At 40.9% G+C, this 24,903-nt stretch overlaps 1 protein-coding gene across 1 annotated transcript in view; it reads left to right on the forward strand.

Annotated features, from left to right (window-relative positions):
* LOC135470808 (transient receptor potential cation channel subfamily A member 1-like) overlaps nucleotides 1–24,903 on the forward strand; it is a 47,587-nt gene that overhangs the window by 17,254 nt on the left and 5,430 nt on the right. The window contains exons 10-20 of the mRNA XM_064749851.1: nucleotides 8,660–8,860; nucleotides 11,233–11,396; nucleotides 14,416–14,695; nucleotides 15,244–15,410; nucleotides 16,106–16,190; nucleotides 17,222–17,281; nucleotides 18,174–18,263; nucleotides 19,047–19,117; nucleotides 20,808–20,988; nucleotides 21,339–21,428; nucleotides 23,670–23,839. Coding sequence (XP_064605921.1) covers nucleotides 8,660–8,860; nucleotides 11,233–11,396; nucleotides 14,416–14,695; nucleotides 15,244–15,410; nucleotides 16,106–16,190; nucleotides 17,222–17,281; nucleotides 18,174–18,263; nucleotides 19,047–19,117; nucleotides 20,808–20,988; nucleotides 21,339–21,428; nucleotides 23,670–23,839 — 1,559 coding nt within the window. The remainder of the gene's footprint in view (nucleotides 1–8,659; nucleotides 8,861–11,232; nucleotides 11,397–14,415; nucleotides 14,696–15,243; nucleotides 15,411–16,105; nucleotides 16,191–17,221; nucleotides 17,282–18,173; nucleotides 18,264–19,046; nucleotides 19,118–20,807; nucleotides 20,989–21,338; nucleotides 21,429–23,669; nucleotides 23,840–24,903) is intronic.

Below are 24,903 nucleotides of genomic sequence, written 5' to 3' on the forward strand. Positions count from 1 at the left end.
GTACGTCAATTCAATTATGCTTCCCTGAATGAGGAAGGTCAATTAAGGAGGAGACCCTTTTCAGATGTAGTCCACGTGACACAAGCACATGCGCATTCAACCCTTACCATGTTCATCTGTTTATCAACACTTCCAAAAGCACTTTGGAACTTCAAATCCGGAGATTTTGAAAACGAAGAAAGAAATGACTTTCTGAAACGTATGAACCGCGAACAAATTAAAAAAATAAAATTGCGTGTGAACGTAAATAACATATCAAGTTATTAACTGCTTAAGTGAACTGGAGATCCGAAACATATTTTCAGAGAAATTTTAGAGAAAAAACCAATAAAGGCCCATTTGATTAACATTAGAAAAACTGAGGAAATCAGACTATTGCCTGTCTTTGACAGAGTACTGATGTACTTTCCGATGTTTCCAAAAAAGATTACGCCAACCAGAGGAGCAAAATGAAGCTCAAATTTCGAGTTTTTGGAAGTAATGCAAGAGCTACTTCTGCCATATTTTCCTCTCAGGGCATGCGCACAAGAGCTCGAGGCTATCCAAGGTGAATATACCGGCCAATTAAGTTTATAGGCCTACACATTGTGTAAAGCCGTTCAAATGTAGTAAGGGCGCGGTCTAACAAAAGTCACAACATTGCTTGAAGGAAACTCCTCCTGGCGCGCTGTCATCTTTAAAGACCTCTGTACTTGTTATTTCCGAGGTTTAAATTTACACGTTGATAATAGGGGAAATGCAATTGTTGCGTGCTTGTTATATACATGTGGCCTGTTGCGGCTGCATGGGTGACGTTAATAAGTAATTACCTAATGCACAGAATTATAAATGTTTGCAACGGTCCGGACTTATCCCGCTTCTGGCATTACCCGGGCTGATCTCCCCTAGACCTAATGAAATCATTAAGGATTAATTATCGCCAACATATACGTCTTTATATATAGACTCCAACAGTTTAACCCCTCTACGGGAAGCTAATTTCTCATGTACCCATTTATGTACAGTAGCAGATTATTTGCTTTCATTTTCCTGTGGACAAATGACACCAAGACCTTACATAAATACAAATGAAGAACGCGAAGCATTAGGTCTCCATTTTTTGGGGGGATCGAGACCCTGTAAAATGGATATTCACGCAGAAAAGCTGTCCGAATACTGTTGTATTTGTGGTAAAATGAATGCTATGCGGAAAAATCCAGCCAACAAGGCAAAATATCAGCGTGACTTACTGAATTTCTTAGACCTTGACATCTCAATGGTGTTGTCGGGGCCCATCCCACTTCCATCTGCGATCGATGTCTGTTTATCCCAGTGTTGAATACAAATCTTCACAATGGATCACAATAAATAAAATAACGACCAGTGCCTCGAGTTTGTTCCAGACCGAACTAGATAAACCGGTAGGAATGCATCGAGTACAGACATGTATATTACAAGATATACGGCCCAACCGGATGTTATAAAATTAGCTGATAAATCCATTAAAATCAATAACTGTAGATCAACATTTGTAACCATATAGACCCCATAATTCCTTCTTGATTTTGTTTCTTAATGCATAAAGGTTATAAAGGCATAAAGGACACTAATTAAAGACCCATCAACAGCTGTAAAATAGAAACTTTAATATTACACATATAGGTGTATTTTCTGCTTTGTTCGTATGATTGCAAGGTGAAGACGCCAGTCAGTCCTTTTTTCGTCTTCTATGTCTGCTTATTCGCCAGTATACTAAGGCGTCAGTGTTCAAAACATTTATTTATTTTAATTTCAACAACAACAACAACCCCCCCATCCCCACACACACAAACAAAAGTAGACAAGCTTACAGGTGTTGTCGGCAAATGTCCACAAGCTTGACTTAAGTCTTTATCAAAACACGTGTCCTGGCTGTTCGCCTGTGGCAGCCTCGCGAGAGCACTTGCGCATAGGCCTGACCAAGCCAGACAACTCTAATCTCCTATGACAAGAGATACCGCGGTTTCGGTAACGTACACTGACACTTTGAAACCTTATAGTTGTACCTCCTATTTTATCTCCATGATGTGGGTAAACTACTTCATAATTAATCGATACACACTGTACAGAATAAAAACATTTTACTAGCATATAGATGTAAACAAAGCGGCCGGGTGCGCATAAAACAAAACACGTATGTAGCACAATTTTACCTTGCCCCGTGGAAACATGTTCCTATCGCTCACTCACCATCACAGTTCCCTCGTGATAGCCCCCCCCTCCCCCGCAACCATTTTATATGTGGCGCTTAGCTGCAAGAAACATACCAAGAAAAAAATACGGCTTTTTTTTTACATTAAAATATCAGAAAAAAGGACCATAAATTCAACGTACCACAACCTGTTTTTCTATTCGTTTGGTGTTTGTGTAGATTTATAAACAACACAGCTAAATTTACACATATCCTGTTTGTGGTACCCGTCATTACACATGCGCACCAATACTCTACCAGTTTACAACCAATGCATACAAATCAACACATTCTGCACATTATGAACCGCTACTCCTTATTAAGGTGCTAATCAGGCGTTTCCGATACATTATCAATGTTACACAAAAATTGCAATCGGTCACTTTCGCATTTCAGAAGACCGCCATTTTTTTTTTAAAACAGAAATGTCGCCGGATCTCGCACTACACGGGAGCTGGGTGCTAATTTTCACTCAACAGCCTATGTTGTAACCTAGCGGCAGCATGCTTGCTACACTTAATATCTGTTTCATTGAAATTCTGCATTGGAAACCGTGTCCCCATTCACAGTAACTTATAGTGAAAACAATGGAGAAACTGAAAATACGAAGTAAAAAGTATTACTTTGAAAGCTTGCCGTTTTATGGGTCGTGAAAAGCAGAAATTTCAATGGCCACTGTCAGCGAATGGGTGTTTTTTTGATTACGGCTGCTTTGTTGTGGCGAGAGTAGTGGTGCGTATCCCGAAATGCGAGTGTCGCTTATAAAATAAAATATACCCATGTGATGTGATCTACCCGGGCCCCCAATCCCAGCTCTAACATGTGCTTTATCCGAAATTTGCCTCTCAATCAGCAAGAGCAGAACAAGGGAAATAACCCAGCTTCAAACACACTTCGGCATATGATGCATCGTTATAACATCAGTACCCAACAATATGTGGAGAGCCTGATCGCCTTTGTAGTAGATACATGTATCGATGAGGCAAACTCGTTTTCAATAGTATAAAACTTACAAAATTCTTTGTGACCTTCAGATTTTCCCATCCCCCCAAAAAATAAGACGGCAACAACTACTAACAAGTACTTGAACCCGCCTATAGCTTTTTCCACATGGACAAAGTCAATGCACACCAGTTCGTATGGTGAGCTCATCACAATTGGTTTGAGAGGTTCTCGAGTAGCTTTATTTGGCACTTTGTTCTCGAGACACTGTTGACGTAATGTTCTACCTCAGCCGCCATCTTAGGCCAGTAGAAGCGCTCTCGTATCAGTGACATCACTCGTTCAGCGTCCATGTGTCCCATATTGTCGTGCAGTTCTTTCATAACACGTATTCGCCACTTCTCTGGAAGCACAATCTGTTCTGTTCCTCCAGGTAACGTGTTCTTTCTCACCAGCACGCCCATTTTCGTCAAAGCTCAGCTTGCTGAATTCTTTCAGCAGTTGTAATGGTACTTTCGCCTGATTGAATGAAGGGCACCTACCAGTTTTGACATGCGGTATCACAACACCAATGTCTTCATCGCCCGTCTGCGCTTTAACAATCTCTTGCAAGGGTATTCCTTGCAAAGGTGTACCACAATCGGGCACCTTAAACTCTGCCACAAGGTTCAGGTCAAGAGACAGAAGCGATTAGAACATTGTTCGGACGGGTTGCAGTATTTGCACCTCTAATGATAGCTTGCAAGGCATCCTGGGCGATGACTGCGAGATGTTTCCTGGCTTCATTGATACCAAGAGGCATCCTTGAAAGCCCATCGGCATCACAGTTTGTTTTACCTGGTTTATACGTTATTGTGAATTCGAAGTCCGACAATTCAGCAACCCATCTGTACCGTGTACTGTCCAGTTTGGCACTTGTTAAGATATAAGTCAATGGGCTGAAAACCTCAAATCCAGGAGAGTAATATAGGTAAACACGGAATCTCGCCCATTTGCGGGCTAGGAACTCTAATTTCCCCGAATGCAGGTAGTACATCTCTTCTGCAGGATTTAACGTCCTCGACAACGAACTGCGAACTGTCCATTGACCCTCGTTTGGTATAACACAGCTCCTAAGCCCGTCTGTGCTGCATCCACATGAAGAATGAACTTCTTACCAAAATCTGGGTACGCCATGACATGTTCGGACAGCAAATCATCAACCAGTTCATCTAGTGTTTCTTGATGTTCTGCAGTCCACTGGATAGTTTGTTTAGGATTTACTAGGGCGTATTTGGACTTTTTACACAGTTTTGACATCTGAAGGGAATCCTTCCTTTTCAAGAGATCATACAGCACTTTCGCTCGTCTAGAAAAGTTGGCCAAGTATTTCCGGTAATATCCGAGGAAGCCTAACATCTGCCTCAGCTGTCCTACCGTCTGTGGAGGCGTGTCTTTGAGTTTTCACACAGGCTCTTTCTCAGCCGGGTCCACCCGATAGTCATCCCTTGACACCAGGTGGCCAAGATATCATCTCACACTTCTTTGGTTTCAGTTTTATTCCTCTGTCCCTGAGCCGGCGAAGCACTTGTATAGTGTGCTGAAGGTAGTCGTCGAGGGTATCGCTGAAATACGAGTACATCGTCTAAGTAGGGAATACAGATCTTGTTCCCCAGGTCATTAAGGATTTCCTCCATAAAAGATTGAAAGACGCCTGGCCCACCAGAAAGGCCGAAGGGAATCCTATTCCATTCGTACAGTCCCCAAGGACTAATGAATGTCATGTACCGACACTCTTCCTTTACAAACCCTTGATGGTAGGCTTTCCCTTGATCCAGTAGGGAAAACCAGCATTTCCCGCCTAAAGTGTTCAAGGCATCCTGAATTCTTGGGATTGGCAGTCTCGCCGGAACAGTCTTCCGATTTAGCTTCCGGTAGTCTATACAAAAACGCAGAGAGCCGTCCTTTTTCCGGACGCAAACCATTAGACTCGAAAACTGTGATTTACTTTTCCTTACCCACTCATTCTGGATCAGCGTTATTAAATAGTCCTTGACTTCCTGGTAGAGAGGAACCGGCAGGGATATGTAGTTCTGCTGAGCTGGTGAATCATCTGTTAACTTAATGTCTAACTGCAGGTCTGGGGCAAGGTCAATGTCATTTTTTTCCTTTGCAAACACGGAAGATTCTTTATACAACATTTGCCTGACTTTACCTTTCTGTTCTTCTGTTAGACAACTGTCTGTTAAGTCATTTGGCGGATGACACAGTGCCTTTCCATGATTATGTGTAACACCTGACTGTGAAGTTTCTACAGACTTTACAACATTTACGGGAATGACAGTTTGAATTTGATGCAATGTGCCAACATGGCAACCACCTTAATACTAACTTCTTGTGTTAACCCATTTGTTACAATTAAGTCAACAGCCACTCTGGTCCCTCTGTTAACAGTCACCAATGAACCATGAACCTGTACACCTTCAGGCCACACTTGTTCCACATTTAGCTCAAACATTACATCTAAACGATCATGGAGTATGGCTCTTGTGAAACATTTCATTACAACAGTCTCTCCGGCTGACACTTTGTAGCTTTTTCTACCTGTAGTTACAAAGCCCAATTCTGTGCTTGTTTTATGATTAATTAAGTTAACCACAGCAGTCAGTGTTCTCTTATCAACAGGGGGCCTCCGTGGCTCAGTTGGTTAGCGCGCTAGCGCAGCGTAATTACCCAAGAGCCTCTCACCAATGCGGTCGCTGTTCAAGTCCAGCTCATGCTGGTTTCCTCTCCGGCCGTATGTGGGAAGGTCTGTAGCAAACCTGCGGATGGTCGTGGGTTTTCCCCGGGCTCTGCCCGGTTTCCTCCCACCATAATGCTGATCGCCGTCGTATAAGTGAAATATTCTTGAGTACAGCCTTAAAGACCAAATAAATAAATAAATGAAGAAATACATAAATAAAAAAATGAATAACTAAATAAATAAATCTCTTATCAACAGTGAGTAAACCTGACTGAATCAAATTAATCTTAAAGTCAAGTCCAGTTTTACGACTGTTGTCCAGATAGAATTTGATCACAATACATCCTATAATAGGCTCACTCATACCCTTTACATGGGAAACCAGGAAAGGGACACTAAGTTTCTGACTGCTATTGTCTACTACTAAACGAAAGTTTATTGGGAGCCAACCATTGAATGGGGTATTGATCCCATTAGCTGCTGATACTGTTAAATTACTGTCTCCAAGGATATCTGCCATAGGTTTTATTTCACATTGAGTTAAGTGTTCTTTAACCCAGAGAATTGGCAAGACACGCCTGTGCCCCAGTGTCCCACAGAACTTTTTTTCATTCTAAAGTACACAGCATTTTACACCTGTTGCCAACTAAATTTATCATCTGTACTTGAGTTCTGCTAGTTGGTTCTGGCCGTAAACAATCTCGTGATTTTTCCATTGGTTGAATGGCTGAACACACAGGTTTATGACTTGGCCAATGTACTGTCAGACAGTCTATTGAACAGTATGCGACGGAATTACATCCGGTACACTGCAACACCTTTGTCAGCATTTTGCCACACTAAACACAATCTGGTGGGGATCGATTCCTGGTCATCATTCTCCCCTCTGTGGTGACCTGTTGTCGTTTCCCGAACGGTTTCCCTTTCCTACACGCTTCCTAGCTTTACATCCAGCCTTGAAATGTTCCTCTGATGCACAAATAAAACAGTGGTTACATTTCTCTGCACCAGATTTTCTGCAATGTTGACAACCCCTTTTGTCTGACGCTTGGCAAGTTCTCTCATAGCCATAACCTCTGTTTTTAACAAAAATCTGTCACGAACAAGATCAGTCACATTGTCTACTGCATCACCGGTTTTTTGTCCATCTGCCTGTGCTGAGTGTACTCCGGCCTTCTTGATTTTTACTGTCCCACTTATTGTTTGTCTCTATTCATACGCAGACATGGACTTTGTAACTGCATCAACAATTTCTTAATCTGTTGGGTTTCCCTCCAACAACTCCTTCATGTCCTGACTGACAGCCACATCCCTCAGGCCAGTATGGATAGAACGCATTGTCCTTCTTCGCACTAACAGAGGGTCATACATCAACCCGGAATCATCTTCTCGTGACGCAAAAACAACTTTTTGTCCCAGGTCCAGGACCTAAGTCTAAGGAGCCTTCTTTGGTGTCTTGTGAGGCTTCACACAACAGTTTATACAAGTCTGTAGCTGAATCTTCTTCGAGCTATCGTCGGAGCAATTTCCTTAACACAGGCAAGTCCAGATCTGTTTTCCCTTGGAGATAACTTCGAAGCCGCTGTGATGGGTGGATTGCTGTCACGACTGCATCAAGAATCTCTTCTTCACTCTACCCCTTCAGTTCTGCGGCTTGTAGCTGACGTATCACATTAGCAAAACTGATACCAGCTGATCAATTTATTTGTCCACTGAATTTCAAGTCCTTTTTGAAAACCTTGTGGCTGTCAGCTGACTTGTCATCAGCGAGAACTTGTTTGCTACCTTTCATGGCTGTGTTCAAAGTTTTGAGTAGCTAGTCTAGACGTGGTGGTCTATCTCCCTCATCTGCAGAGCATACGGCTATGTATTTTTCGGTAGCGCGTAGCCACTCAGTTTTTCCACTGTCTTCTAATTTCACAGGAATCTTCAGCTTATTGATGGAATCAAGTAGTTTTTCTGGGGCCTGTTGGTACAATAAACCCTTAATCTCGAACTCGGTCTCCACAGAACCCATGGAGACCGAGTGCCCCACTACCGCTGACTGGCACACATTCGTCTTATCCTGGCAAGCTCGCCAAACTGTTGCCCTTCCTATGGTCTGGCGCAATGTAGGACTAACACACAGACGAGACGAGACAAATTATTTAGATGGCATAGAACTTTTACTGGAAGATGGCGGGCAGCCGTGTTTATGTACACCCGTTCGAACACTGACTGAATTAAGTTACTTTGTTACACACGTAAATACTCTTAGCTCTTAGGGTTACTTGTATCATAAATACAAATGCCTCAAAAACTATGAAATCTGCCATACTAGTGTACCATTATACCTCAGACTAATTCTAGCAAGGATCTAACGCTCTTGGGCTTGGAACAACAACAACAACACCTTGCTAAACAGTAAGCGAACATGCACTTTTAGATTTACGAACTATGCTACCCGCATTATATCAGTTTTTATAGATCAGCTAGGAACTACAACACAACGAGAACTAAATGGCGTATTTCCGAGCGGCAGATGGCCTCTGAATCTTACCAGTAGGCTAACACAGACGAGACGAGACAAATTATTTAAAGTGGCATAGAACGTTCAATGGAAGTTGGCGGACAACCAGTCTCATCCTCCCGATCAACCAATCAGAGCGATCGTTTTGCACAGTGTGAATGCACATGTTGGGGATTCCCTTCCGGTGTAACACCTAAGAGTTATGTCCCTTAGAAGAACATTGCTAATTACCTACGATCGCTACACAGATATGTTTCATGGTTGTCTCCCTCTACAGGGTGCTGATATCAACTGTGAGGATAACCTTCACAGAACCCCGCTTATGACAGCAGCGGCCAAAAGTGGCTGGAACACCGTGCGCTACCTTATACAGAGAGGCGCTCAGGTACACCTCAAAGATGAGCAGAGTAGAAACTTCCTGCATCATGCCATTAAAAGTGGCGGCAGACTTCACCAGTTCGGGTATGACCTTATCATAGTAAGTATATGTCTGATAGAGGCTAGTAGTCAGCTAAATTTATTGACGAATTGTTTATTATAGTTCATTTCATTTAGCGAGTCGCCTATTAGCTCTCTGCAAAATCAGCCATACTCGCTACCAAAATTGCCTTTAGTCAGTGACATGTAGCAACCCAACCTCTACACACGGACATGTTGGAAGCCATTGGAAGGAAAATGAACTTAGCAACACTTTTTCTAATTCATAATGTTAAAAGTCCATAAGCTCGATTTCGATTTCACGAACCCATTGCCTCGGGTTCAATGTGTTATCGACAAACTGTATACCCTGTTAATGACACTGCCATAATTGAAATTGTTTACACGTTTTAGTGTGATATAATCCTAATAAATGAATTGTATGTTATCTCTTGTAGTATATGATCTCAAGGCGGTGTGGATTTGGAGATGGATGTTAGGAAATTAAAGCCATGTAGTCTATTCAGTAGTGTAGACTGTTACTGCGTGGAGTCGGTTCTCTCCGCTTGTTGGTGCAGCCATTGTAAAACCAATTACTCTCCACGCTCATTTCCCAGCATGCAACTTGCTTTTTAAATAGTTATAACGTCACCCGGGTCAATGACTTCTTGGTGTCGAAACTAAGCTTAATGAGTCATAACTAAGCTTTATGAATTAGAAATAGTATTCCAACTGCGTTTTCTTTGTTCAACATGTCAATGTGTAGAGCTTGTGTGGTTACGTGTCACTGGTTAAATGCAATTTTGGTAGTTAATATGACTGATTTTACAGACAGCTGAATATAGGCGACTCGATAAAAGAAATAGAATACAGTCTCCTAGAGGCACTGACGAGTACTTGGTACATGGCTTTATCGTGACAAGATACAGCTCAAGTTGAGTTTTGTCCACTATGGGCAAAATTATGGTAAATCATTCACGCAAGACTTACTGATAAAAATAATGTTAGTCTGACGATTATCGCAATACCTCTAAAGCTATTCTATTGTAAGCTTTCGATATTTGCAAGAGAAGAGAAAAACATCGTGAACGGCGAAGAACGATAAATGATCAAATTCTTAGATGACTTAACTCTTAGCAGTTGTACAGTTACATTGTGACTAAGAAGCAAGGGAACTGGCACATAGGTGACCACAGAACTGAGATCTGTCCTGTTCTTCCTGGCTGATAGCTTTACAGAAATACAGACCTGTCCTCTCCCAGTTACTTACCTGAAACTCCTGGTCTTTGTAAGTGTCCTGTCCTCAACATGCCAAAGCTGTACCCTACAATAACAGGTTCCTTTAAATCTACAGGAATTCATACAACCTATTTGCGCGAATAATCATGACCATAACTTCACAATTAACACAGATGTCCCTAATACAATGACAGCAAGCCAATAGAGTGAAACCAATAATATGTACACCATTAAAAGGACGATAGACAGCTTTGCGTGAATTTCAAATTGTGTTCTAATAATGAACGCTAGGAACTACAAGGAACTATTGTGAAAAAAAGATGATCTTAAGTTTTGGAAGAGCACCCGAGTCCTCGTGACGTGTTCACGTGATTCCACAACTGGGGATATATGAAGTTCTGATATTGTCTAAGCGATTGCATCAGTTACATTTGTGTTAATTGCGATATTATGGTTTTTATGAAGTGATATGAATTCAAAATTGAATCAAAGTCACTGGAAACCGATTTCGTCGGATGCAACTTTGTCACTTCGGGGACAGCACAGCGACACTGCCGAGTTCCAGGTGAGGGAATCTAATGATTCCGGGAGGTTAATGTGGAAGCTGAGCTGATATCATGGGCAACTGATCCCAGAGCTAAGGCAACAAGAACCTGTGTTAAGTTTTTGATGGTTCCCTTGTTTGCAGTACAGTATGTGTGTATACATTGGGTTTACGACGTACTTAAGATTTTTTTCAGTCATAGGACGACGAGGAGTCATTAGGTGTGTGTACATATAGTTATCTTCTTGTGGCAAGGCGACATAGTGCTGCTGCCACTGAGGTATGATGTCAAAAACAATAGACATGACACCTGAACCACTCACATCATGCTAACATACAGGACCAACTAGTCATTTTCCCTTGCTCTAACCCCTCAGTGTTGAGGATAAAGTGAGGCAGCAATGAATGCCATTCTTAAAGTCTTTGGTAAGACCCGATCTCAGGTCCCCCGACTTGGAGGCGGGCGTTTTAACCATTAGGCCACCTGAGCAGTCACGATTGAAGTGGATTCCCAAATATGACAAGATCGCTTGGTTAATCCATGACTTGGTATGGTGCCGTTTGGTTACTTGCATAATTGCTTCCTCGAATTTTATGACCAAGCTGAATTACGTGTATTAACGACTTGTATTTGCATTCGTTTGAAGCAGAATGTGAAGAATTTACTGAATGAGAAGGACGATTTAGGATGTACACCACTCCATTACGCTTCCAAAGAAGGTTACCTCTCAGCCATTGAAGATCTCATCAGTCTAGGCGCCATGTTGAATCCGAAAAACAACGAGCGTCAATCTCCTTTTCATTTCGCTGCCAGGTAACATAAAATGTTGTTTTCTCTTACTGTGCAGAAAGGAATGGCCGTTTGCTAATTTAACAATCTTTTGGAAGGGAGTGAATGCCTCATTTATTGCATTCAAGTTTATTTTTATCGATAAAAAAAACACACACTTGAAAACAAAATTCATATGTATAAAGAAGCACATGGTTATTTCACTCATCTTAGATTACAAATCGAAAGGGACATAATAAGCTCTCATCAACATTTATGATCACTGGAGAAAAATTAACTGATAGTGTCAAAATAGCAGAAAATTTAATGAATATTTCAGATCACATGTCAGCGATCTAGCTTTGAAAATACCACCGCCCAGAACCGGGCCCGATAGCACATTTGGTAGAGCGTCCACTTCGGGAGAGGTAGGTCCAGGGTCAATCCTCGTTCGAGTCACACCTAAGACTTGAAGGGGATAGTGCAACGACTGGTTGACCCGTATGAGTATAATGGCTCGAGCGGGGCGGATTATTTGCCTTCGGTAAGGCGTCTCAGTGAAGCAGCACTAGATAAAAGAGCGGTGGAAATCCGCAACAAGGAGGCACATTACATGCACTCTAAGGATTCCTTCGTCGTCATATGACTGAAAAATTGATGAGTACGACGTTAAACCCCAAGCACTCACTTCCCTTACTCACCACCGCCTGGCATCGGCTAGATTGGTTATATGCACAATGCATGTTCAGATACCCTTTTCTCTCGTCCAACTTCTTCAAAGGAAATAATTAACATAATATGTGGTTCGGAAATTCAGCGGCTGACTGTATAACTCGACTAATTTGCCACTTCATTAACTTATCAGTTGCTACTAGAGTTGTACCAACTGAACTGAAATATGCAAAGTTAACGCCAATATTTAAATCTGACAGTATATCTCAAATTGAAAACTATCGGCCCATTTCCATTCTCTCGTGTTTTTATGGACAAAAATGAAAACATGAGTTTAATTTTTGATCGAATCATTCGACTTCTTTGGCTGTATTATCACGGGTAGAAAAATATGTAAAAGCCAAACAGGACAAACAGTTCAATATATCATGCTTTCTGGATCATTCCAAGGCATTTGACACGGTCAACCACATCTTGTGCAGAAAACTGGAGCACTATGAATTTGCCAGTGCATGGTTTAAAAATTATTTGACTGGGAGACGGCAATGTGTACAGTATAATGATACAAAATCTTCTTTTAAAGATATTTCATGTGGCGTCCCCAGAGATCAGTACTTGGGCCAGCTCTATTATTCAATGACTTAATGAATATTACCGCGTTGTTACATTTATTTATTTATTTGATTGGTGTTTTACGCCGTACTCAAGAATATTTCACTTATACGACGGCGGCCAGCATTATGGTGGGAGGAAACTGGGCAGTGCCCGTTGGAAACCCACGACCATCCGCAGGTTGCTGGCAGACCTTCCCACTTACGACCGGAGAGGAAGCCAGCATGAGCTGGACTTGAACTCACAGCAACCGCATTGGTGAGAGGCTTCTGGGTCATTACGCTGCGCTAGCACGCTAACCGACTGAGCCACGGATTTGCTGATGACTCTAGTGTTATGCTATCTGACGATGATTATATCAAACTTATGACGACTGTTACCAAGGAATTTAACAAATCGTGTATTTGGTTATTTGCAAAGAAGTTCTCACTTAATGAAAGTAAGACCAAATTTTTGTTTACAAAACCATTCAGAATAACAGAAATATCATTTTACCGAAACTTACTATAAATAACATTGAAATTGAGCATATAAGCAGTCTGAAGTTCCTTGAGCGCTCATTAATGATCAGTTAAACTGGATAGATCAGATCAGTACCAATATCAGCCAATATCAAACCACATAATTGATCTGCTGTTGTATATTAAACGGTGCGTTAGTTTGAAGATGTAGGTTATGTCGTAACATGTTTTTGGGAAATACTTTCTCCACCCATTTGAGGTCTGTTGTTACGCTTCATAAAAGGGCTATCCTGTCGTTACAGTTTTGTGGTCGATACCACAGTTCATGTGTGTGACCTGAACAGATGCCTTTGCTCGGGTAAATGATTTTCTATGCTTGCAAATGTGCCACAAATTGATGTATAAACATTGCGAATTACTAGGATCCTTTAAATGATATTACAAGAATGTTCCAAATGGGCATTGTTTTCAGACAAGAGATGCCGCGTGAAATTTGTGCAGACCTTTCTATAGAGTGAGTGATTGAGCGAATGCTTGGGGTTTATATGTCATATGACGACGAAGGAATCCTTAAAGTGCATGTAATATGCCGCCTTGTTGCAGGGCGGATTTCCACCGCTCTTTTATCTAGTGCTGCTTCACTGAGACGCCTTACCAAGGCCATCTCCTCTTTTAAAGTCTTAGGTGTGACTCGACCCAGAATCTACCGCTTCCGAAGCGGACGCTCCACCAACTGTGCTATCGGGGCCGGTCCTTTCTATAGAACGTCTTTACATTATCCAAAGCTTAAATGTCTTCGTGTATTGAACAAGCTACCCATAAATCTTAAACAAACATCATCAATGTCCACTTTTAAATATTTACCTAAGGTGTAGTTTCACGCTGAAAACGCGCTTTTCATGTTCTTTGTTTTGATCACGTGTTGATTACATAGATAGGTACTTACACAAAAAAGTTTTCGTATCAATTTCACCAAGTATATGCTATGATCAATCAAATAATTCCTTGTAAACAATATCAAGGATAATTCAAGCCGTATGGGGTTTATTTTTCCACCACATTGTGATTCAGTATTAAATGTGTACCTTATTGGTAGTGAATAAAATCTGAATCTGAAACTTATAAAGATATATAAAGTCGTGTGCTTTCAGAATACAGTACAAAATACGGAACTGAATGCATGAAAGTCACTCAGTTTGTAAGGCAAGTTTTGGAGAGGTGCGGTAATTCCTTTGCCTATGGTGGGTTTTACTTGGAGCAAAAAAGTACCGTTTGTAGTAGCATTTAGTAAATTAATAAATAAGTAAATATATTCCCAGGTACGGTCGATACAACACCTGCCTTCGTTTGCTGGATAGCGAACAGGGTCCTAACATTATCAATGAGTCAGACAACACGGGGCTGACGGCTCTCCATATCGCCGCTGAGAACGGACACGCTAAGATCCTGTCCCTCCTAATGCAGAGAGGTGCGGCCGTTCACAGAGACTTCAACGGTAACACTCCACTTCATCTGGCCGCCACCAATGGCTACACACATAGCATGAGGCTTCTGCTCAACGTACATTCTAACCTCCTCGACTGCAAAAATAAGGAAGGGGTAAGATATTTAATACCCTTGGATGAACAAGCACAAACGAATGGGCAAAAATTAAAGATGATAGATTTTGGAAATGCCTGTGACATGTCTCTTAGCTGCCTGAACACCCAGAAAGTCATATCAAAACTTACGGTGGGTGGGGAGTCCAGTGGCTTCATCCACGACGTCACTACATTATGGGCTTGGCATTCGATCCCAGTCTGAGATGTTTATTGTGAAAAGGAAATGTCGACGACAGGAATTAGTGACGTGTTGCCATAAGCCACTGTAACGCCTTTCACGTCAGGAAATAGGCCTGGTTGCGAAAATTCGACATCTTTCAACATGTAACTTTGAATACCACTGCGAGCGAATCCGACCTGATTTCCCAATTTATAACCTTATTTGTTTTTTTTTTGTGAGTTTGATAAGTATTACTCAAGACAGCTCCAGAACTAGCCCTCAAGTCTCAGATAATCATTCAAAATGGAAGGAAGGAGTTATAAATTCCGTTTCCAATTTTGACTTGTATTTCCAATTTTGACTTGTATTGCCGTTGTTTCCTATAGGGCACAGCGCTCCACCTAGCGGCACAGCAGGGACATGTGTCGGCGATAACTCTTCTACTGAGCCTTGGTACAAAGATGAGCAGGAACGCCGCCAACATGACATTTTTCGACTTCATTTTGGACAACCGGCACAACGAAGCTGCAATAGCAGTTGTTACTCACCCAAGGTAAATTAGGAAAAAACGTGAACCAAATAAGCTGCGTAACTTAGTGCGCTTGGGATTTTTTAGGTGCGAGCAAAAAACCCCATGCGACTAACCCAGAAAGCGTAGATAACCCTGCGCAGTCATAGAAAATTGAACAATTTTTCTAATGTGATCTTTACCTGGTGTGAATCTTTACATGGAATCAAGCATAGTTTGGAAATGAAAGTACACATTAAAAAACTAGAACTCAGATGAAACCTGCGCTGTCAAGTATAGGCATAAATGACCATGTGTTTTTGAATCTCCTTCGTATACGCGTGTGCTGATACGTTCTCGAAATCCCCTTATGACTTACACAAGTGCAACAAAACCCATATTTATCTGATGGTTTTATTATAAATTTTCGTGACCACCTTAAATTGAAGCCTGGGTGCACCCTGTAACAATACCTCAAGAGGTAAACGATATAAAATGTGATGGGCATATATAAATACACCATACACCACTGTGTAGAGCAAATAAACAAATAAATATTGAATAAATAGTAAAATTGCGGGAACAGATGCTACTAAAGCAATCTGTGATTGTTCGAATAGCTCTGTGGTCAATTCCACCAAGATGGTTGTAAGAGATCACGTAGGATTTGAGAAATGGTCTGCATTGCAACTGTTGAGTCAAATGAATGTATGCAAAAATCATATTTTTTTGTATTACAGATGGAGTGAGGTCATGTGTTTGTGGTCCAACAAGTATGTTTGTACAATGATAGGACTCATCCAGCAACTACCGGAAATCACCATTGTGAGTAAGATGTATGTAGTAAGGCTATTACATGGTCACTTTGCATGCTTTTCACGTCATTGTTAAAAGTGATGACAACAAAACAGTATGATTAATTCTAGACCAGTGACGTCTAATAAATTACTTTCATTGCATTTTCATCTGGAATTCTGTTTGCGCACTTCGGCGTAAATTTGCTACTATTTAAACATTTACATGATCAGTTGACAAAAAAAAACCCCTAGCTGAGAAAAATTTACAAGCTGCCGGATTTCATCGGTTACCTGTGACAGTTTGCAAACTTTCACCATCTCTCCGCTGTTCTGGTTTTAGTCGCATTGCTCTAAGTCTATTCTATTTACCCCCATCGATTTAACAATGTATTCAAATCCAGGTCTGTCTGCCAGAAACCTGCAGATGGTCGTGGCTTTCCACCAGTCTGCCTGGTTCCCTCCCACCATAATGGTTGCTACCGTCGTATAAGTGAAATACTGAGTATGGCTAAAAGAAGAAATAAAAAAATCGAATCCAGCTCAGTTTCCTCTTTGAAAGGATTCTCTGATGTTTTCCCCAGAAAAGATATATAAAAGATCCACTTGATGGTCAGGCTTCATGTCATGACGCTGCTTATTTGTTTGTAGATGTTCGGAGTTTTATCCCAGATAATCCCGTTTTCCTCCACTCATGCAAACTGTGGCTCCTTCGTAGTTAAAATAATCATGATTAAATTTTGTACAACAAAATCCGTCTCTCACTAGTTCATCGGTAGCTTGATTTCTGCAGTGTCCGTTATCGCATATTCTTTGCTCATTAGCATTTAAAAACCAAGATGGCTCTTATAATATCTGAAACCAAGTGGTTTGCATTTATGTACATTCAGAAGACAAAACTTGAAACACTTTTTTTAACCTTTAAGTAAATCAGCTTAGCGTCACAATACAAACCTTTGCTTATTTTAGCAAAAGGCTTTGTCACATGACTTCTTTGTGGCTGTGTGTAGATTTTGGAAATAAATTAAACAAATGAAATCATTTTTGTTAATCTCTCTGCAGGTTGTCTTGGACCAGTGTCAGACTTATTCGGAACACGATACCAAGGACAAGCAATTTCATGTAAGTTTATCAGTCGAGTGAAATTTTGTCGAGTGGGTGCAGCCGTCAGGAATGAAGTACTCTGCAGTACACTGTCCCACTGTCTTCATCGTTTTGGATCTAGGGACTACGTCTCTTGGATAAATGGATATCGTTACAATCACGTAGCCATTTTTTAAACAAACGTATAGATATTTGTTAAAGGTACTTTCCGATTTCACTTCAAAACCGTCTCGTATTAAGGCGCCAGATCTCGATCGACAGTCTACCCCACTGTGGTGGGGTCTGACGTCATGTCTGACACCTTCAGCGGGACGCTTCAGTGAGGCAGTGAAGTAAGCCTGTTGTGTCACTACCTGCAGACCACACCTGTTAGGATTGCTTAGCCTCGACAGGTACAGTACGAGTGTTCACTTCTAGGTCCATTCTGTCGTTCCCGTGCCTGTCTCAGGCCGCGGTCAGCTGTCTGCCACCGGGGTAGTTGTGCATATCCCTATATTAGGGGCCATATCACAGCAGCGTTAGTTGTAGCGGCGTGGGGGCCGCGCAATCTGATAGGAACGTATTTAATTGGATAAAACTTCCAAGATGGTTGCTTCGACTCACACCGGCCATTTGTGCAATATTGTGATTTGTTCTACATATTATTCGGTGAAATCTCATTAAAGTAATAAAGTATGATACTTTTTAGAAAGCTTGAGATTCCTGCTTCCGATTGAAATATGATTTAGCCAGGTGCTCTCTTGAACTTACGGAAAGGGTGGTAGACGATTTGGATACAGGCGCTGGTCCAAAAGGCTATGTTAAATCCGAGGCAAACCAAGAAACCCAGACAGCCAGACTTAGAGCCAGACCTGGACAGCCCTTAGCTTCATTCAAATTCAAAATACCATTTCTGTTCTTGTGATTTCAGATTACCTACAATTTCAAACATCTGCATTGTCCGGTGGATCCGGATGCAAAGAAACAAAGCAGCGAAGACTCACACATGTCAGCCGTCAATGTTAGTAATCGTTATAGTAAATGGATTTGTTGTGTGAATCATCTGGATTATTGATTGGTTAACCGTTCCAGTATAAACGTGGAAATCTCCCCTACTGTGCCTGTTTCTAGGGTAGATTTATGTTACAATGTAACAAATATACACCAAGGCTTTAATATCGATAATAGCGGAAAAAATTAGAAAAGCCAATTTCAAATCATCAACTGCTGTTGAAAGATTTATTTAATGGCTTGTTCCTGAGTTCAACATGGTTCCTGTATAGGGTTTAATCTGGGTTTAGTCGTTGTTATGTGTTTTGATGAATCTGGTATTTTTTGCTATTTGGTATAATATTATTTTAGACGTACAGCAGAGAGAACACCCAGAGCAACGACGACAGCGCGATAGACGGCAAATGGTCACACGTAACCGGCGAAATGCGGCTCCTTTGTCAGTTTATCTCACTCAGGAGTTTTATTAGTCATGTGTGCGTTTTATTAGACGTCACCGATGACGTCACAAAATGCCGTGTTGCCATCACACTTAACATACAATCAAATGAAGGTCACATTAATGACATGCATAAACTTACACCAGTATGTAAAATATATATTACATAAATTTTCAGATTGCAATTGTAGAAAGCCAAATTTTGATGATTTTTTTTTTCCACCGTGCTCTTAGGCGTCTATAATTGTGTGAAGAAAATATGCTACAGAGAACACAGAAACTACTAGCTTTTCACGTACTGCAAATATGTCAAACATCATCATGGGAGATTTGAAGGATTGCTGTAATTTTCAGGCCATGGTGAAGTTCGGACGTGTGGACTGTCTTTCTCATCCAGTTTGTGTCAGCTACCTCCAAATGAAATGGTAAAGCGTCGCCATTGTGTGCAAACTGTAAACAATATTCGCTTCAGTGTGTAAATATTTGATGTATACAATAGAGGTTGGCACATCACCGTATAAAAGACAAAAATATTTAACAATTAACATCTATGCAAACTTTTAGAGGTGTGGTCAATAGTGATAAGATGATATGAATCCGGTGGTAGATGACATATTAGTCCTTGCGTTCCAATATTAATTGTTTTGATTAAAGTGAAAGAGAGCACCTGACTAATGTTTGTGTCCATTGAAAGTCAACCATCCAAGATTCTTGAGTCGGCATTAAATATTTTTTTAGATTTTTTCATCTTAGTAAAAGTTTAGTGAAACTTCGCCTTGACCCAGCTTCAGAACGTCTCCATAATTGGGAACTAGGTGACGTCACGTTTACTCTAAAGGTATTTTCTGTATAATAGTTTAAGCCTTCCGGAGAGTTGTGCTGGTGATAATGTTTATAAAATTACAATAAAATTGTTGTATAGCTAGATTCATGCTCAATTCTGAAACAAATGGTAATAAATCTAAACACCACTGAGGCTGATCTAGGCATCCAACTGTCGTTTGATTTTATGCTTCGATTTTGTAGCGGTGGCTACTAAGATGAAAACAGTGCTGATCTGGTTATCGCGGACGTCATTGAAAGCACCTCGACTGAGAAACGGCGTTTCAATAATTTCACTATATTTTATAAAATAAAAGAGAGAAAAAAACATCTTGTATGCGAGAAGGACGAAGGAAAAAAATTTAAATTCTTCAGCTGTAATAAATTCTGAAAAAAATTTTATCATGAGATTTAATTAATTTTAATCATTGTCCGGTGAGACGCCGTCTTCTCATTCCCGTAAACCTTTGGCATCCCAAATGAATTTTGCTCAGACTCTGATATGTGTTATTAGAAACTGCTGACTTAGTGCTAAAATGAACGACAAAAATGTACTTGGGGGGGGGAGGGGGGGATGAATGCGGTTTGGGCGAGACGGTACGCTGCTGTCTGACATAATTTGTCATAACGTCGTTGAATATTACACGGTTTGTAAATCAACTAATTTTCCGTCTGTGGTGGCCCGTAAATAATACAGACCTGCCCCACAACACTTTGTGAAATGGCCATTCGGCTTCACGTAACTAAATCGTTGCAAACGATCTAAAAATAACGCCTTATGCAGTAGTTCTGTGTGATCATATGTCACTTCGTGGGATGGATGGGTAAAGGCTATGTCACAGCTTTGGCCGCGCAATCTGATAGGAACGTATTTCATTAGATAAAACTTCCAAGATGGCTGCCTCGACTCACACCAGCCATTTGTGCAATATTGTGATTTGTTCTACGTATTATTCGGTGAAATCTCATTAAAGTAATAAAGTATGATACTTTTTAGAAAGCTTGAGAATCCTGCTTCCGATTGAAATATGTTTTAGCCAGGTGCTCTCTTGAACTTAACGAACTAGGGTGGTAGGCGATTTGGATACGGATTAAATTTAGGAGCCCAGAAAATTCTTGGCATCATTAGAAACTCCTATTTTCTCATCCAATACACTGTCTCAGTTGTTTGGTGGCTTGCGCTGAACATTGCTTTTGGAATTGGCTTAGCAATTTCTGTCATTATGGTTGAGAATTCAACACGAATGTCAGATACTGCCCCTATATTTACGATATCCGTTTTGTGATCTTTAGGAATGGTTGCGGAATGTGGTTCCATTTCATATATCTGGCAATGTACTTGGTATTTCTGGGGCTTCTTACGAGCTTCGCCATCTCCAATCCAGCTCGGCATCACAAAGAGACGACACTTACCCCACTTGAAGCTGGGACCAACCAGTCATACAACAACTTCCAGGTCAATGATCACATCGAGGTTTGTGTTTTTAAACCAATCAATAAATGGTTTCACGTTATGAAAAAATAACGGCTCTGTAATCTCCGCTTTTGTTACGCAAGAAAGTTTGCAAACATTTTATAAAGCTGAAGAAAAAGTAATCGTGCGGCTTTGAAAATAGCTACATTTCAACAATCTAATTGAAAAATAGAGAACGTTCTGTCGACTGGCGACATACATCTGTACACGTTAAACAAAATACAATTGTGTGAGAAAGTTACGTTTCTGGATCTGTTGTAAAAGCAAAAGGACAGACCCTCAATGTGACAAAGGCGCTATCGCGCAACAACATGATCACCTCACCATCTGCTGTTCCTTTGCTCTTTCAGTTGACCGTTTTCTCAAAGATCAGCGCGTACGTCCTTCTCATTTTCTGCGTTCTCAGTTGCTTCAAAGAAATCGGACAGATGCTACAACAGGTGAGTACGAAAGATAATAACAAGGTAAAAAAGAATAAAATTACGAAAAATAGGATAGGATATAATAAATTACGACGTCTTTTGGTATTGACACAACCGATTTTGAGCGCGTCGTAAAATATACGACAAAACTCTCTGTAATTGCTGTGTGTAAAATTTATGTTATCGACCGGTCGGTATGTATCACATGATACTGGGAAAGACAGAACACTGCACATGCTATTCTAAATAGGATCGAGTCTAACAATTTACACGTCCATCTTGTTTCACCATATCAGGAGTTCCATGAGGATGACGTCATATGCTAAAGAATTTCAAATTTGAATGGCGCGATCTTCTAGTTGCTTGATCAGATCCGGATGCAAAGACAGCTGGCCCAGTGAAATGGAAAATTTATTTTTTTCTGCTTTTGTTGATTTATCTCCTTTTACATCATGGTGAAATAAAGTGGTAGAGTAATAAAAAGGAAAGATTTCTAAAATGCCATCCAAGACTAATTATTCAGTCGTGTGATTTGCGTGACCATAACATTACTGTACGTGTTTTGGGTATCATGGGTCAGCCGAATGCGATTTATTGATCCCAGCCTCGATTCAAAACAGCCGCGTTGGAAGCCCCGTAACTCAAAGAGAAACTATTTTCAAAAAATTTGCTTGAACGGACTTAATGATCTAGGCAACATTAGCATACTAAGCGTCAGACGTTATGGGCGCTTGAGCGATCAATTCCGCTGCAACGGTCCACACAAAACCATCAAAAGGCTAAGAATGCGTGTAAAAACAGAAAGGTTTACGCCGTACTCAAGAGTATTTCGCTTATACGATAGTGGTCAGCATTATGGTGGGAGGACACAGCCCCGAGGGATACCCAGAACCATCTGCAAGTTACATGTATGACCACATGTAAAGAGAATCAGTCGAACAGTTTTAATTGATGCTAGAAAGATTCAGAGAATCAAGAATGTACCAAGCGGCTGAAATTGGATCAGTATCCAAATCACGTGCAATGCTAGTTTGTAAGTTGTTCTTAATCAAAATACGTATCTGCAGCTGTTCAATTATCGAGCATGCGCAATGACCCAGAAGCCTCTAACCAATGCGATGGCTGTGAGTTCAAGTCCAGCTCATGCTGGCTTTCTCTCCGGCCGTTCGTGAGAAGATCTGCCAGCAACCTGCGGATGCCCATGGATTTCCCCCGGGCTGTGCCTGGTTTCCTCCCACAATAATTCTGGTCGCCATCGTATGAGTGAGTATGAGTGATTACGGCGTAAAACACCGATCAAATAAATAAATAAATAAATAAATAAATAAATAACCAACTATCAAACATGAGGCCGAGTTTATTTAGATACCAAGCAATATTGGAGCTCTCTAGTTTATAAACGTCGTGTTCATGCGAAAGTCTTTTTTTGGGTGACATCCGTGTACAAAATGCGTACTTCTTTAACCCACCTGCTGCAGCTGGGTATAATAATTTTGTAAGCAATATAAGCAATCTTGAGTATTGCGCCTTAATTTACACGACTTTCAGTGTTGTTCAAAATGTTAACACGTTTTGTAATAATGTTTTGTTATTGAGGCTCATTACAATCGGTAGAGAATTTTATGAGATTTGCATTCATTATTTTGTCATGAATACAGTTTGCCTTGACAAATACGTCGCTCGAGGTGTGAGTTCAATACGATTCTCAGACAGGAAATTTTCAAAAATCCCTCTTCATGCAATTTCCTTGGGACCGTGGTGATATTAAGCGGTGAAATGTACTCTCTCCTATAGTCTTACATGGAGTTCGCTGGAGATCACATGCCTTCCACTAACATGACATTTGTCACACGTAGAAAAGTTTGCCAGTATAAATTGCCTGGTTTACCCCAGGCACTCTGCTTTCCTTCATCCATAACACATTGTTCGTGCTTGTGTATTCTGTGACTTAAACATTCTTGAATATGGCATTATTTGATTTATTTATTTATTTGATTGGTGTCTTACGCCGTACTCAAGAATATGTCACTTATACGACGGCGACCAGCATTATGGTGGGTGGAAACCGGGCAGAGCCCAGGGGAAACCCACGACCATCCGCAGGTTGCAGCCAGACCTTCCCACATACGGCCGGAGAGGAAGCCAGCATGAGCTGGACTTCAACTCACAGCAACAATATGGCTTTAAACAACGATCATTTCAATATATAAATAAATAATGACATTGTGCCTTTTCTTTCTTTCTATCTATATTCTGCAGAAATGGCGATATTTTCAGTATCAAAGTAATGCGATGGAATGGACCCTCCTTCTGACGACCTCCCTGTATATCGCCCCTTTCCTGGCTCACAAATCCGTGCATTTCCAATACGAGGCTGGAACCATTGCCGTCTTCATTTCATGGTTCAACTTGCTACACTACTTGCAAAGGTTTGAATGGTTTTCCAGAATGTTACAGCACAATATATTATGTTTTTTCCCTAAAATCATAAAGACAATACCACAAGAGTGATATTTTTACATGTCCATTGGATTTGATGCAGACTGAGAGCTACTTTTATTTTCCTGTAAACATCTTTTCTTGATTTGTTGACAAAACTGTGCTTGCAACAGTTTGCAACATTTTTCGTTGAGCGAGAATTGCCTTATCGATATTAGCAATTTTGTTGTTGCTCTGAACAGGGGACTTACATTAGCATGGATAACTTAGTTGCACGTGCATAAATACGTTTCTTTTCTCTAGAAAGACACGACGAGGCTCCTGAAGATAGTTCTTCAGTCGATCCATTTCTCCAAAATTGCAGTTACAGAAGAACAAAGCAGAACCTATAGTAGTGTTTCCTTTCACCAGCGTGATGCAGCTTTATAAACTTTCCAAATTTCACTCCATGTATTGAAAACATGATAGGATTTAAATTCTCACTGGGAGCCACCATGACTCGTTGTTTAGCGCGCTAGCGCAGCGTAAGACCCAGAAACCTCTCACCAATGGGGTCGCTGTGAGTTCTAGTCCTGCTCATGCTGGCTTCTACTCAGGCCGTCCGCAACCTGCGGATGGTCCCGGGCCCTGCCCGGTTTCCTCTCCCTATAATGCTGGCCGCTGTGGTGTAAGTGAAATATTATACGGTGTAAAACACGAATCAAACAAATAAATAAATAAATAAATAAATAAATAAATAAATTCTCACTAGCTATGTACAGCTTCACAAGGAAATCATATTACTCGATGTATTCCCTGACCATGATTGCCATTGGCTTTCGAAACCCTGATTCGTCTCTTTCTACAATGTACTGTGGAGGTTGTGTGTCTTTGTGAAAAAATATTCCCTGCATATAACTGTTACCCCTTTGGCTGGATAGCTCAGTTGGTAGATCAGTCGGGTTAGATACCCTAAGTCGTGAGTTCGATTCTCACCCGAGCCAGCATTTTCGCTGGTCTCGAATTATCACTGCAAGAAATCCTATCTACTCGATGTATTCCCAGGCGATGATTA

Source organism: Liolophura sinensis, chromosome 7 (genome assembly GCF_032854445.1).
Source record: "Liolophura sinensis isolate JHLJ2023 chromosome 7, CUHK_Ljap_v2, whole genome shotgun sequence".
In the NCBI taxonomy this organism is placed as follows: Eukaryota; Metazoa; Mollusca; class Polyplacophora; order Chitonida; family Chitonidae; genus Liolophura; species Liolophura sinensis.